The 16,464-nt window shown below is 42.7% G+C and overlaps 1 protein-coding gene across 1 annotated transcript; it reads left to right on the top strand.

Moving 5' to 3' along the window:
• Positions 1-2,448: 2,448 nt before the first annotated feature.
• Positions 2,449-16,263, top strand: ZNF239 (zinc finger protein 239). Its single transcript, XM_072971110.1, is given in 3 exon segments — positions 2,449-2,562; positions 6,652-6,772; positions 13,995-16,263. Coding segments are annotated over 2 exon segments (1,587 nt in total). The 5' UTR covers positions 2,449-2,562; positions 6,652-6,669; the 3' UTR covers positions 15,479-16,263.
• The last annotated feature ends 201 nt before the right edge of the window (positions 16,264-16,464 follow it).

The following is a 16,464-nucleotide window of genomic DNA, read 5'->3' as shown; positions in this document are numbered from 1 at the left end:
AGGTCCAAACAGAAACTCCTTTATTCATCTCTAACCTGTTTCATATGTGATGTCCTGAAAAGATGAGGTGACAGATGGATGTGCTATAGTGAAAGTGACCTCAATTCAATACGCAAGGTGCTGAGTTTGGATCCTGGCTCCAACCACCAGAAGCAGGATCCTGGGGGTGGTTATAGTTCAGTGGTAGAGCACATGTTTAGCATGCACAAGGTCCTGGGTACAATCCCCAGTACCTCCATTAAAAAAAAAGAAAATGCTATAATATTAAATTTTTTAAAAAGAAGAAGAAACAGGATCCTGGGCAAGTCACTGCCTCTCTCTCATCTTCTGTTCCTTCATTCTAAGAAAAGTGAGGAAGAAACCCTACTTCACAGTGCTCTTAATAGGCAAAGATGAGCATTGGGCCGGGATCCCAGGGCAGGTCACCCAGGAGGAAAGGAAAGTGCCTCCACCTTTCTTTCTATGTGTCTCCCAAAGGCTCCCCAGATAGGCCTAAAGACTCAGGTGCTTCCTGACTCGTGCTCCTCCAGGTTCCAAGACCTTAACACGCAGAAGATGTAGGCCAAATGAAGACCCCCCAAGTTGTTATAGAATGAAAACTGGTAATACAGAAGAGAGAGGGGAACGCCCTCGTGTATGAGAAAGGGGATAAGATTCAGGGTACAAATGGAGAGTTTTCTTAAATAGAAACTGGGGCTGTTCATTCCAAATGGAAAGTAAAGCATGCAGGTTCCAGTGAAGAGAGGTGGGCAGGTGTGCTTGCAAGAGGGTACAGAAGTTCTCTTTTCTCGTAGAAAGCGACAGTCATCAGCTGTGTGTGAAGTGGCAGGAGGAGATGTCAGAGACCTAAAGAAAGAGGAGAAACCATAAGATAGTCATTCAGGAGAATGAATGGACTAAGGAAATGTAACAGGATAGTGGGGCAGCATTAAGAGCCCACTTGACCTCAGTGGTCATAAATGCAAAGTGAGACCAATCATCAGAGCCATGTATTTTTCTCAGGCCACATCTGCTCCACAGGTACAGGTATGGAATAGGCAGGCAGTTGGGTTCAACTAGATTTGGTGTTCTATCAGGAGAATAAAACCAAGTAAGATAGGGGCAAGAGACTGACCATAATGAAGAGCTATCACCTCTAAACTGGATGAGGAGGAGCGTGAGAACATGAAAGGGTGAGAGAGCAGAGCGATAGAATGAATGAATGGGGAAGTTTAGGAAAGCAGTAGATCCTAGGGCTTTCAAGGAATACAGGCTGTGAATGCACCTTGAAAAAGGCAAGGAAACAGATCCTCCTCTAGAGCCTCCAGAAGAAACCAGCTGTGCTGACACCTTGACTTTAGCCTAGTGAAAATGATTTCAGACTTCTGACCTTCAAAACTGTAAGAGAATAAATCAGTTTGTTGTATGTTACTAAGTTTGTGGTAAGTTATTACAGCAGCAATTGGAAACTAATACACCAAGAAGGGGAAAGATACAGAGGAGAGATCCAGGCAACAGCTCTCTTACCCTCAGGATAAATCCAAAAGGAAAGTATTCTGGAGATGCCAAGTGGCCCTGCATCACTCAGTGAGGGGTGAAGGTGGTGGACATGTGACAGGAAGAATTTTGGTGGCATTCCCTTGAAGGCATTAACAACCAAAAGGGCCTCAGGGGCAAGGCTTGCTTCTATGTAAATTTATGATACCTAGTACCACCCAACTTTAAAGAGCAAACTGCAGGCCTATATATACAGCATGACCCCATTTTTGTCTACAAAGAAAACCTGTATGTGTAAATAGTTATGTCTGTGTACGTTTAGGAAAGAGTTCTGACTGCTGAGTGTCACCTGACTGATTATCTCATCCCCTCAGTCTTTGTTCCAGTATCCCATATTTAAAATTGCAAAGCACGTCCCACCCCACAAACCCCAACACCAGCACCCTCAGTCCCCTGACTCAACTCCATTTTTCCAGTAACACATAAAATAACCGTGTAATACACTATACTTTTTATCGTAATTATGTATTGCTCTAGGCAGAAATCCCACTAGAATTGAACATTCACAGTGATTTTTAAAACGTCGTGAACAGTTTCTGGAACTTAGGATGCCCTCAAATAATGTTTGCTAAATGAATGAACTTCAGAGGTGAGGTGGAGATACTTATTTCAAAATATTTTTAAAGGTAAAGACAAAGTCACACGTGATATTTAAATTCTTTTCTCCCAGTAGCACTTTAACAAAATGAAAAACACTTTAATGGGTATTCCTGAAATAATTCTTACGCATCTGTAATAAAGAACCAGAGGGAAAACTTGAAGGAACTAATCGCACACCTCAAAGAACAGCGGAAAGCATTCCGCTGCAGAGGGGAGCCTGCCCTGGGCGCGGCGCCCTGTGCAGCCCGGGGGCCGGCGCCGGAAGTGGGCGTGTCCCGCCCGAGGTTTTCTGGGACTTGTAGTTCGGGGCCCTGACGCAGGTCAGTATCGCGACTTCTGCGCTCCCAGGTTTCGGATTCCTCGTGGAGGGTGAGAGCGGTTCGCGAGGCCAGCGCAGTCCCCAGAGAGGCGGCCGGCGGTCGGGTGGTGAGAGCACGGCGGGGGCGGGGGCGGGGGCAGGGGCGGTGCTGGGCCGCAGGGACCCGGAAGCCTGCCGGGCGGCCGTAGGAGGGCGCGCGTCCTGGCGGAGGTGCGATCCCGGCCGCACGTGTGTCCGGGCGCCCCGGGACCCGGCTGCCGTCACCTGAGACCAGGCGGTCCCTAGCGCTGAGCCGGCCGCGGCTGCGAGGGGCCCTCCACTCGCCTGCCTGATCTCCGGCCTTGGCCGGCCTGGTAGCTTCGTAGTTGGCCACACTGGCCTTTTCCGCGCTGGCGACTGCCCTTATTCGAGGGAGGTTTTCGGTGGACGTTAGGGGACCGACAGGGGCTTCTGTGAGGGACCGAGGTTTACGTGCCCACAGCCCTGTCCTCGCTGAAAAGAGATTGCATCAGAACCCCTGCACCCCAGAAATGAGTCAGGCCTCGGAAGGCGTCTCGGGCAGCCGAAATCTCTCCCCAGGGGCGACACATCCAACCGGAGAGCGCCTACTGCCCTAACTAGAACTTCAGGGCGAAAACCGCAAAGCTGGGGAAATGGACACTTCTTAGAGCTGCTGGAGGCGGTGGGATTTTCCTACCCTCGTGGGTTTGTTGGGGAGGCTTGGTCTGTTTGATCCAAAGCCCAGTGGAGAGAGGTGAGGGAGGGGCAGCGGGGAGAGACAGGAAAGGCACCTCAGGAGAGGGTGTGCGAAGGTAGCAGGAGCTGAGCAGCTTTTCTCCTACAATCTTGCTGGACTGGTTAGTCAGTATCCTGAAAAGTGGACTTGATTTTCCCGTGGCTTTTTCGCTTTCCCTAACTCAACTTTTCCAGGAGTCTGTCCTTCCTAAGAGGTGGAAATAACCACGTTCCAGGTGAGTTGGGGTGTCTCTTCTCTAAGAATGAAAATAACCTTTCTTTCTTGGGAAGGACATCGGCGTTAACTGAGTGCCTATTTGGTGTCAGGTCCTGTCTTTGTTCTGTGTGGTTTGTTTGGTTTTTTTTTTCCTCATTATTGTCAGACTTCATTGTGAGGCATACAGTATTTTACAAGTGTGGGTACAGGAACATTAAGATACTAACAGCATATAGCTATCAAATGATGTCACCAGGGTCTGCACAGATAATCTGCTGACTTTAAATGTCATATCAGTTTTCACTGAACCACCATGCCTCCATCAATTGGCCCATTCCCCAGAGCATGGGGTTATGCTATTTTATTGAAAGACACCACACAGCATCTTTGTCTGGTGCTGTCTCTCAAAGCATGCCTTTTCTTGCCAGACATTTCACTCACACTGAAGTCCTTCAAAGCTATTACATGCTCAATTCAGTGCTAAGTGATCTCGGGACAAAGAAATAGAATTACAAACTACAGTGCTCTTCTTCATAAGCACATGGTACATATGAAAAAAAGTACACATATTAACAGTAATCATTTATTAACATGAAAGAGTTAAAAACTGGAGAAAATTTGTTAAATAGCAGTACAGTAATTACCACATCACGCTCAGAAACGCTCCTCAACCAGGCTGTGCATCAGAATTACCTATGGTGTTCTTTAAGAATTAAAGTTCCAGAGGGAAGGTATAGCTTAGTGTAGAACACATGCTTAACGTGCACAAGGTCCTGGGTTCAATCCTCAGTACCTCCATTAAATAAATAAATAAATAATAAACCTAATTACCTCCCCCCTAAAAAAATGAATTAAAAAAAATTAATGTTCCTAGGCACCATTCCCCCAAAAGGAGAATTTCATTCCTTTTTTATCCCTTTGATCTTTGTACGTGCAAAGATTTATTGCATTTTTTGTGAAATATTTCTCTATATACGTGATGTGAGAGCATCACTCAGGTAGGTAAGATGGGTTATTTATCTTGTATGCTCTGGTGGTTTTGTTCCCTTTACCGACCTATCTACATGTTTAATTGGTCCAGTAAATTGTTGAATTATCAAGTAGCACTTTTTAAAAAACCAGTTTCTCATCTGTCTCCATAAAACCGTTTCTAGAAAGTTATCTCAAGGTTGACACTTACAATTATAGTTTGAAGAGGAAGGGGTCAGCCTCTCTGCCTTGGTGCCGGCATTTTAAGAGGAGGGCTCTCAGTCTGAAGGTGCTGAAGGGAAGCACCGTGTCTTTCATTGCAGAGAGCAGCAGAGTCAGAAGTAAACCCCCTGTTTCTAACTCCATGCTGTCCCTTTTCCATAACTAAACAGATCATCACACCAGAAGTTATTCGAATAAAATATATAATATATAAATATCAGCAAAAATAGTAATTATCACATATTATTATAGTTTAAATATATTATATAAAAATATTATAAATATGATACAAGTATACTATAAAATTATTATATATTATAATAGATTATTATAACAATATATGTTAAAATAATACCGTATATAATATATATTTTACATATCATGTAAATATGATTTATTATATATTTATATAATGCATAAAGTAACCTATTAAAATAGGTAAACATAATATATATAATAATTTATTTTATTTTATAATTTTTTATTATTATTATTATTATTATTATTATTAAACTAATTAGTTCTTAACACCACCAGCAAGACCATCTTTTTGCTTGGCAAATGCAGCCCTCACACTGAGTTCTTATAGAAATCGTTTTCTTTAGAGGACAGGAAGCTGCGGCAAGGTGCTGACAGTGTGACACCTCTGGGCCTTGAAAGTCACAGAGAACTTCAGCAAAGATGAGCACAAGTAAGAGCCTGTGCTCTTTTATTTTCCTTCTCTTCTGTCTGTTGCCTTAAGATTATTCATTGTGGTGAAGTTGGGGACTGTTGGTATAGTGAAATTTTGAGATTCTGGCACGTGTTAATAACTTGTTGAATTTAAAGAAAGGACTTCATTCCACCAGTAGTTACTGTTTTCTGCATACCAGGCATTGTCCATGAGTCTGCTGAAGGGCAGGAGTCCCCTTTAACCCCTGTCTCCCTCTGTGACCTCGGCTAAGTCATTTCACCATTTTGAACCAGAGAGTTCTCTTCTGTAAAACCAGAGTGCTGAGTTTGATGATCTCAAGGTTTCTCTTTTATTTGTATCATCTAATTATTCTTTTGAAATTGAACATGACTTTATAGATGTTTATCATTTAGATTTTGAGGGAGTTGTGCTAGTTGCTGAGAATTTCAAGATTACTTGAGCGTGGCTCCCATCCTAGAGAACCTTATAGCCAGTTTGGTAGACAAATCTAATAGCTGTAGTAGAGGCATGTGAAAGATACTGGGAGATCTTTAAGGAGGAGACATTTAGCGTATCCTCATGCTTCAGAAAGGAGTTTGTTGATTGTCGTGAAACTGGAAGGAGCCCCAAAGCGGATGGGAGAAATATAAGTCTGGGCAGAATCAGTGTGTAAAGGGCTCTTCTAAGACCACCAGCGCATAATCGTATAACTTCCCGGGGTGACAACAGCTGCCTGTCCCCTGCTTTCTGCAAGATTGTTTCCTGCCCCTAGGTAAATTGTTGGATCTAGCAAGACTGAGCTCCAGAAAGGAAGTGGTAAGCTACATGATGTATGTAGTTTTGAGGAGTTTTTTTTTTTTTTTTTTTTTACATTTTTATTGATTCATAATCATTTTACAGTGTTGTGTCAAATTCCAGTGTTCAGTACAATTTTTCAGTCATACATGGACATATACACACTCATTGTCACATTTTTTTCTCTGTGATTTATCATAACATTTTGTGTATATTTCCCTGTGCTATACAGTGTAATCTTGTTTATCTGTTCTCCTCTGAGTGTTCAGGTTGTCTGGTTAATGGTAGGAATGGAGCGGAAAGGACAGCTCAGAAATGACCATGACAGTGACAAGGAGAGATTCTGTAGTTGGAGAGCGTGAGCTTGGGCGAGTTGCGGGCAGGAGGGGAAGGATTTGGAAGGAAGTAGCAGCAAAGGAGAGGAGAAAGGAAAGATTTTCCACCAAAACTTGACTTAGGTCACCCAGTACCCTTGCATCTGCACACTCCCTCTCTCACCGCTTCCAGTGCTCCCAGCTTCAGCTTCCTTCCAGAGCATTTGTGCAGATGGTTGTCAGTTGAGAAGGAATGCGCTTCATGTTTTAGGAACAGTAACATTCAAGGATGCCTCTGTGGACTTCACCAAGGAGGAGCGAGGTCGCTGGACCCTGCTCAGAGGAAGCTCCACAGACCTGTGATGCCAGAAAACTACAGCCACGTGATCTCAGTGAGTAAGACGGTGGACCCAGACACCTGCACACTGGGTCTCTCTCCAAATTTAACTAGTGATGGGGCCTCAGGACTTGTGGTTCAGAAATCAGAGTTTCCTCATTTCTTTCTGACCCAAAAGGATGTTTCTGATTATTCTAAGCAGCTAAAGAACTTCACTCGGTACGAATTGGAGAATGGGAGCCTTCCCGAGTTGCGTGCCTGGTCTGTCCCTTACAAGCCAGAGTTGGGGACTGAATTTGCTTTCTGCACAGTTACCCAGTCCCCATGTGTTTCCCAGGTGTGCTCTCTCGTTGGAGCAGTGGAGAATTCTCCGTGCTCATCAGATTTAGTTGCTGGTGTAGAGCCTCAAAAATCCCCACCTGGTTTTCGAGGCCCTTCTTGCCCTGCCTTTGCCCACAGAGCATTGTTCTCAGCTGCCCCCAGGTCACCCTCCTTTCCAAGCCTGTTTTCCTGAGGTCCTCCATGCTTCCTTGCTCTGGAACGCTGATTACCATGCCCAGGGTTCTGATTAATTTTGTCCTTTTAAGATTTTATTTGAAGTCCATTACCTGCGTGAAATCTTCTGACCACCCCTCCCACTCGACTCCCTTCTTTTCTCAGGACTTGCAATTTATATCTCACAGGCTGAGACCTATTACGTATTCTTCTGTATGCTTTTATTTTAACCATTGGATCTGCAAGTCTGGTTTATTTTCCTTGTTTCCAGCCCGGTTTCTGGAGGGAAAGCAGTATATCTAATACTTTCAGCGCTGTATGTAGATAGTTAAGATTAAAAAACTGACTGCTGTGGAGTTTAGCAGAGAAGAAACATTTCTTACAGTCCTGTGAAACAGACATTATAGTAAACACATCGTGTTACTATAAATTCAGTAAGTCCTATGAAGGACAGAGAAGTGTGCTCTGAGAGCAGGAGGACATGGGATGGGACAGGGGTGATGTACATGTTGTTGAAAGTTTCAAGGGAAGCCTCTGAAGTGACATTTACACTGAGAGCTAAAAGAGTGATGGGCCTTAAACAGGTGACTGGGTAGGGGAAGATTATTCCAGGCAAGAGAACAGTGCAAGGGGAGACCTGAAGATGTGGAAGGAGTGTGGCTAGAATGCAGGGAGCATCTGGGAAGACCAGGGTGGGCCTGGCTCATTTGTGGCATTGAAGGCACCAGTAAAAAGTGTGGATTCACGCTGAGTTCAGTGGGAAGCTGCTGAAACAGTGAAACGGTATGATCTGAGGCACCCAGTATCCCCAGCACTGCTTTGTAGAGAGATTTGCAGAGACGTCGGATCTGTGCTTACAGTTTCACACTCTCCTCCACGTTTCCTTTTGTAACTGATACAAAATTGACCGTTGTTGTCCAACCTTTTTTTTTATCTTTTTGGCAAGTAAGATATAAAAATCTCAAAAATTCAGAGAACACAGGTGAAGATGATGGAATGAAATGAAATCACTAATAATAGCTTGTATATCCTGTTTTTTTGTGTTCACATGTTATGTATATTACAAATATGTGTTAAAATTTTCTGAGGTTATACTGTGTGTATTTTTCAACCGGCTGTTTTATGTAGTGTGTCTTTGAGATCTATGTTATGTCCTATTAACTCCCTGTAAAAGGACCCCTTTTCTCATTACAACAGCATTTTCTTCTATGACATCCTCAACCTTCCTAATATTTTAAATATTTTAAAAAAAAGTCACAAGATTTCATTACTTCTTATAAAACATACCCTTAATACAATTCCTCCCCCATTGATTGTCCTAGACCTGTCATTTCTATGGCTGTTCCCAAGTAATGTACAGCAAGGATGTTGGAGCAGTGTCCTTTGACCATTTAATAACTTCGACCCACCTCATGACTTCACTGCTCCAAACTACAGTTTTTCTCTGTTATTTTTTCCTCTTTCCTTTTGCCACTGCTTTTAAACTTTGCACACAAAGTAATACATTCACCTCAGTAAAGAAAATTATATCCAAAGGCTTGAAATACAAACCCGTCTCCCTGGTCTGCTGCTCCTCATGCCCTAGCATGGCTTCTGTAAGGCACTCGGTTTTAATCCGTTCACCTGTTTGCCTAATGGTGTTTGCCTTCATATTTCCAAATAACACTCATGCAGCTACTTCTTTGCTTTTTTTTTTCTGAGAATAAATGCATTCACATCATTAAGAAAAGAAGCATTAAAAGATGCACAATGTTACTTATCAATTACACCTAAAAAAGCCGGGGAAAAAAATGTTCCCTGAGGATTTTGGACAAGCTGGAGAAAAGCAGGAAACAGATTATAAGTAGCAAAGAAAAGGTTTCCAAACGTTCTATATGTTGTTGTTTATTTGTTTTTTATTGAAGTATAGTCAGTTACGATGTGTCAATTTTTGGTGTACAGCATAGTGCCCCAGTCATGCATACACATAAATAGGTTCGTTTTTATATTCTAATGAAAAGATGATTACAAGATACTGAATATAGTTCCCTATGCTGTACAGAATAATCTATTTTTAGATTTTAAATTAAATTTCAAATTAATCAAGTTTTTAAATTAAATTTTAAATTTAAAAATCTATTTTTATATGTAGTGGTTAACATTTACAAATCTCAAACTCCCAAGTTTATCCCTTCCCACCCGCTTTCCCCCAGTAACCGTAAGATTGTTTGCTATGTCTGCGAGTCTGTTTCTGTTTTGTAGATGAGTTCATTAGTGTCTTTTTCCTTTTTTTTTTCCCTTTTTAGATTCCACATATGAGTGATATATGGTATTTTTCTTTCTCCTTCTGGCTTAGTTCACCAGGTCCATCTGTGTTGCTGCCTATATGTTTTTTAATGATTAAAGTTTTACTATAAAAATAAAAACAAATAAAAAGGTACACGATGAAAACTTTCTTTCATGTCCCTCCCTCCGCTCTACCCAGGTTCTGGTCATTTTCTATCACAAGCCATCTGTGATGAGTAAATCTTGAACAAATATCATTTCACAACTATGCCAGGAAATCCAAAGAATAAAACCCCCAGGCTGCAATGCTGAGTGCACACATTTGTGATTTTGATACATAATTGTCAAAATGTCCTTTCAGGGGAGAGGGTGATACCAGTTTATACTCACTAGTCATGTATGTTGCCAGGCTTTGGGTTTTTGCCAGTGTAACAGGTAGAAAATGGTACCTTAGTCTAGTTTTAATTTGAATTTATTGTATTATGATACACTGTTATTTTTTAGTTTATCAATATTTGACAGCTTCTGCTGACTTCTTTATATCGCAGTTTAGGATCTAGCACTTTTATGTTATTTCCCCCAACATGCCCGTCTTCCTGAGAATTTACGTCGGTCACATCCGTGATTAATGCTTGTGCTGCTCTGACTTCATAATTCTCATTCCTGCAGAGTCAAGCAGTATACTATGATTGCAGTCCCTCTGTTTGTTCTTTTTCTTTTCTAAAACTGAACGCTTGCTTTTAAAATATATTTCATTTGGTTTTTTTTTCCTTTCCATTCTCTTTTATAGAGTTTTGGTTGATTTGGTTAATTACTGTTTTCTTTTATGTTTGAGCAGTTGATTCAGCTTAATTGTTTGACTTCTTTGCTCACTGCTGATTCTTGTATATCATCTTTTTCTTGAAGTAATTTTAGAAGTTTTCTACAATACCTTGCTGAATAATTGTTTCAGTAATTGTTTAAATCCATTCTTATCTACAATAGTATCTGTTCCCCCCACTGAAATGGTTGATTGGCTGGGTATAGACTAGAATGCTAATTTCGCAATCACTTTACCTCCAAAATTAGAAGATACTGCTCAGTTATCTTCAGGTATACGATATTGCTGTTTGGTAGTTCAGTGTCAATATATTCTCTTGTATTTGCACATAACCTGGCTTTTCTGTCTGGTTGCTTTTACCATTTTCTAGGGTTTTTTTTTTTTTTCCCTTGACTTCCTAAGGTTTTATATACAATTTTTAGCATTCAGTGAGCCCTGAATCTTGAATCCTAGGAAGCATTTTTTTTCTTCTGGTAGCTCTCTGATCATTTCTTTCCATTCATTCTACCTCTGCTGTATTCATAGAACTCCTAAAGATGGGCTTTTACGTTTATCTTCCCATCTGTCTATCCTTTTACTCTGCATTTCGAGAGAAGCCCTCAATCTTCCATCTTAGTGGTATCTTCATTTTGCTATTCAGCCCACCTAGATTGCAGCCCTTAGAATCAGACTGCCTGACACTTAGTAGCTACGACACAAGTTACTTAATCATTTAGCCTTGGTTTCCTCCAGTGTGGAATGGGTGTCCTCATAGTTCTCCTCACACAGGATTGTGCAGCCAGTGCCTGAGTGCTTCAGAAGGGCACAGTAGGCCTTAATTTGTATGATTATCATCTTTTCAATCCTTTTATTAATTTAGAAGAATTCTGATTATGCTTCATAGCAATGTATTTTATATTTTATTATTAGATTGCACTGTTTTTTAGATGTAACAGCCTCTCAGACTTCTCTGGGATTTTCATTATGAACCTTTTAAATTCTGTTTCCTCTGCTTACTGTTTCTTGAGTTTGTGCCTCTCTTTATTGCTCTTAGTTTTCTACCTTTTTTTTTTTTGCACCTTATTTTTTTTAATCATCGCATTTTTTTTGAAAGTCTTATTTTCATAGTATGATACTGGAGTGTGCATCCTCAGCTGATGCTCAGCCCTCTTTGCTGCACAGGTGTTCTGCTCACAGGGGAAAACCTCAGCTGACTGGGCTTGGACGGATCTAAAAAGAATCTAGATGGTGAGTGATGTACACGCCTTTTTTGAGGTTGTCTCTTCGGGCCAGTAAGTTATCTGGGGCACCCTACTTCCATCTCCAGCTCTGGGGTACCTCCCCCCAATTCCCAGGCTGCCTTGAGGCTTTATCCTGGGTGCATGTGGAGCCAGTTGTTTCTTTTTGTACCTCAGTCACATCGTTGTGCAAGTACAGGATTACCTCAACTTCTTCTCTCTTCAGCCCAAATAATACTATTAAGAGTCCTTCTTTGGAAGACTGTTTATTTTGTTCTTGAAGCTTTATGTGGGGCCACTACTCAGCCACCCCTTATTTCGTGGAGAAGAGGGTGGTTGGGAGAGTAGTGTCGCTAACAGCAACAACTGGTCCAGCCATTGGAAATGCCTGGCAGGATTCAGTAAGCCTGTATACAGGATCAACCTCTCTTACTTTACAATTATTGGTTCGCAGTTTGGAATGTGACTAAGACTTCTCGAGGAGTTCTCTTACTCCTTCAGGAGCCTTCTGTACATGATCTGAGCTGTGCATTTGTTTGGTTGGTTTTTTTTCCTGTTTTCTCCATCAGGTCTTATCACCTGGGAGTTCCTCAGCATTTTTATTCTGGTAACAGCTACCTTTCTTTTTTTTCCAAGACTATGGTGAATTTTTTTTGTCACTTCAGTGTAATAAAAGGATCTTCACCCTAATTGTTTTGAGCCACAGACGTATTATAGATCTTCCTTAACTAATAGTGGGGTTACACCCCTATAAATCCATAGGCAATTGAAAATATCATTAAGTCAAAATGCATGTAATACACCTAACCTACCAAACGTCATAGCTCAGCCTCACCTTCCTTAAACATGCTCAGGGCACTTACATCAGCCGACCATTGGGCAGACTCATCTAACACAAAACCTGTTTTATAATAGTGTTGAATATCTCATGCCGTTCACTGACTACTGCACTGGAAGTGAAGAGCAGGATGGCTGTAAGCGTATTGCCTGTGCACCTTTGTGGCTGCGGGGCTGACTTGGAGCACTGCTCGCTGCCATCACCCCACATCATGAGGGAGTATCCTGTAGCAAATCGCCAGCCCAGGAAAGATCAGAATCCAAAGTACTGCTTCTACTGAATGTATATCGCTTCCACACCACCATCAAGTCGAAATACCATAAGTCAAACCATCGTAAGTCAGGGACCAGCTGCAGTAAGTCTGCAATCTGTATTCCTAGCTCATATCTTGCTCAGGAGTTCCAGACCCATGTATCTCACTGCTTACTGAACAATGCAGGAATATTCCACCAGCCCCAGAAATTAAACAGGTCAGATTCTGACTTTGTTATCTGAGCCCTTTCCCAGTCCAGCCTTGGAGGTTAGGATTCCCTGTCTCATGATCCAGCACCCCCTTACCTACTCCCTCAGACAGGGAACTTGAGGACCAAGCTTAGAGCCTCTTTTCCTTTCTAAGTCTAATCAGTCATCGTGTGATTTAGAATGACCCTCTCCTTTTCTCTCCATAACCATCCTCCTGATCACTTTCCTTCTGATTTGCTACAGTCGTTCTCTCTCTACCGTAATGTATTGCTCACATGTGATGATGTTTATAATCATGAAGTCAGTCATCTCACTCCCAACTGTCATCCTTTAATAGCTTTAAGTCTCTGCGGGCATCTCTGAGTAGACTCCAGGCCCTCTGTTCTGTCTCCTGTCTTCCTCCCCAAGCATAGTCTTCACCACTGTTACCTGTTTTATTCCCTCACAAGAAACTGCATCTAGTTTTCCTGAGCATGTCATATCTCCTCTCCATATTCCACATTCTTCCCCTTACATCTGCTCCCAGAAATCTTCACTTACTCTGTTCTCCCAGGACTGGCTGTGCATGCGTCCGTTGTAGCACTTAGATGGTATCATTGCCGACCTATCCGTCTTCTTGATAGACTCAAGCTTGTCAAGCACAAGGATTTCTGTTTTCTTCCTTGCATCCCCAGCACTTATTAGATTACCAGTTAAATGCAAATTTAATTAAAATAAAATAAAGTGAAACAAAATGTTATTTGTGCAAGGAGGTGGGATTCACAGCCTTCTGCAGGGTTAGGGCAGGAATACTCTTATTGGCCATGCTTAAAAGCAGAGACATGAGGGGAGAGTATAGCTCAAGTGGTAGAGCGCATGCTTAGCATACACAAGGCCCTGGGTTCAATCCCCAGTACCTCTAAAAATAAATAAATAAGTAACCTGAATTGCCTTCCTGCCTAAAATAAATAAATAGATAAAAAGTGCAACACATTTGAAAAAAAAATTTTGGGAAAAAGGCAGAGACAAGACTTCTGTCTTGTGTACCCCCAAGCCCTCTCCCTTCCTGACATTCACTCAAAGAACATGACTATAAGGACAAGACTGAACTTTCCTCCTAGTTACCTTAGGCACTCCAGTTTTGAAAAATCTTAGAAATCTACCTTTTGTTTGTTATCACTGAATTCTCTTTGTTCCCTAGGAGACTTGAGTGAAAATTCTGTGGAGAATCTTCAAGGGAAAGGACTTAGGTATCTATTACATGAAGAGCTTCCCTGCTGGCCAGTTTTGGAAGAGATGGCCAGTACAGTAACTGGGAGTCAGGATTAAATTGTGACTCTTCAAGGGGAGGTGTACAGGAACCCTGAACTAGATCTTTCCACCCATCAAAAGTGGGGAGAAGCATCTCCTTATATTTCTAGAAACAAGAGCAATGTGGTAATCCCTCAAAGTGATGATTTATGAAACATGGAAAGGAGAGAATATTTGTCTTTGAAAGTACCAAACCCAATGGCCACACCAGACTCCTCAGTGACGTCCTGTAAGAATGAGCCCCAGGACCCTCAGGAAAGCAAAAGTCTGTTTGAAGGAAGCACCAAGAGAAAGGTGACAGGCAGAAAGAGTCCTCCCATCGACCACTATTCAGAGAATCTTCAAACCAAACCGGTGTCTGATGTAACAGAAGAGGTCTCGCCGTTGTGCAAAAGTGAGGCAGTTTGCCAGAATGGCCAGTTGAAAGAATCTTCGGATGCCTTGGATGGTAACCGCAAAGACGCTTACGGTTGGAAGTCCCGGGTGGTCGGCCTTAGTCATCAGAGAGCTTGTTCGGAGGAGAAGCCCATCATTACCCAGCATGACTGTGGGAAAATACGCACCACCAGCCCAGATGGTCACCCCAGTGAGAAAATCCACACGGCAGAGAAACTGTACAGGTGTAGTCAGTGTGGTAAGGACTTCAGTGAGCGGTCCGAACTCATCTTTCATCAGAGAGGCCACACAGAAGAAAAGCCCTACAGATGTGATCAGTGCGGGAAGGGCTTCACCCGGAGCTCGAGTCTCCTCATCCATCGCGAAGTCCACGCAGACGAGAAACCTTATAAGTGTGACAAGTGTGGGAAGGGCTTCACAAGGAGTTCAAGTCTACTCATCCACCACTCGGTCCACACAGGCGAGAAGCCTTACAAATGCGACAAGTGCGGGAAGGGCTTCAGCCAGAGCTCCAAGCTGCACATCCACCAGCGAGTGCACACGGGTGAGAAGCCCTATGAGTGCGGGGAGTGCGGTATGAGCTTCAGCCAGCGCTCTAACCTGCACATCCACCAGCGCATCCACACCGGGGAGAGGCCCTACAAATGTGGAGAGTGTGGGAAGGGCTTCAGTCAGAGTTCAAACCTGCACATTCACCGGTGCATACACACGGGGGAGAAGCCTTACCAGTGCTATGAGTGTGGCAAGGGCTTCAGCCAGAGCTCGGACCTCCGCATCCATCTCAGAGTCCACACCGGAGAGAAGCCGTATCACTGCGGCAAGTGCGGGAAGGGATTCAGCCAGAGCTCCAAGCTCCTCATCCACCAGAGAGTCCACACCGGAGAGAAGCCCTACGAGTGCAGCAAGTGTGGGAAGGGCTTCAGCCAGAGCTCCAACCTCCACATCCACCAGCGGGTTCACAGGAAGGATCCCCATTAAATGAGGTCTTCAGTCACATGCTCGTGCTCTGAAGACTTAAATGTTTTTAACATCACTCTTACTTTCATATTCTCAGGAGTAGTAAGAGTTGTTCAGATATGTTCTCTCTCTGAAAAGCATTCATTTAAAGTATTTAAGCATAAGTACCAAGCACTTTGTTATTCTGTACAGTGAATTGATTGTTCTTTTTCCTCATTTGGGTGGAGTGAAAACGTCTGTACTTTGCTGTTCAGCCAGTGTTACCAGAACTCCGTATCCTACCCAGTATTTTCAAGTGCAAGAACCTTATATTTGTCCAAGCAGAACACGTTTTCCTTTGTTCACATTCTCTGAGAAACTGGAACTTTGCTTTCTCTTCAAATCATGTGCCTTGTGTTTTTCATATTTCCTTCCAGCCCTGAGGAGCCCTCTCTAAACTGATGGTACAGTATGTTAGTGTTGGATCCAGTGGGTGGTTGGAGATATAATTGGTATGGAAATCTCTTGTGTTTATCGCACACACGTACTGCAGTCTGTGGCCTCAAAAGAAGGTGGAGAAGAGCTATTCGTGCAGTGCACCCCACACACTTCAGGATGTGGAATACCCCTCCCACTCTCCCCACAAGGCAGCTGCTAAGGACATAGTAGTTCTTTTTCCTGGGTGCAGCTTGTCTCCTGGCGTTCTTCCACCTCAGCTGACTCCTGCCCCCTAAACAAACTAAAGCCAGGTAGGGTATATACACCATGTTGAAACATGTCAAATGAAGTTGAAATATATTTAAATATATTTAATTTCTCTCTCAGCACTTACCTCTCTTATTTCCTTAATTTTCTTCACCTCTCATGTTCCATACTAAACAAAACAAAGGAGTCAGGAGCAAAAGTGATCATATTTTTCTCTTTGGGCTTATCTCCTGTTTTAATATTTGATAGACCCAAAAACAGTCATTTGTTTTTGCGGCGTTGTTACCGAGTTGAACTGGGGTCCCCTCGCCTGTGCACACTAA

This window comes from Vicugna pacos, chromosome 11 (genome assembly GCF_048564905.1).
Source record: "Vicugna pacos chromosome 11, VicPac4, whole genome shotgun sequence".
In the NCBI taxonomy this organism is placed as follows: Eukaryota; Metazoa; Chordata; class Mammalia; order Artiodactyla; family Camelidae; genus Vicugna; species Vicugna pacos.
Note: the sequence above shows the minus strand (reverse complement) of the source record. Positions and strands in the feature narration are given on the sequence as shown.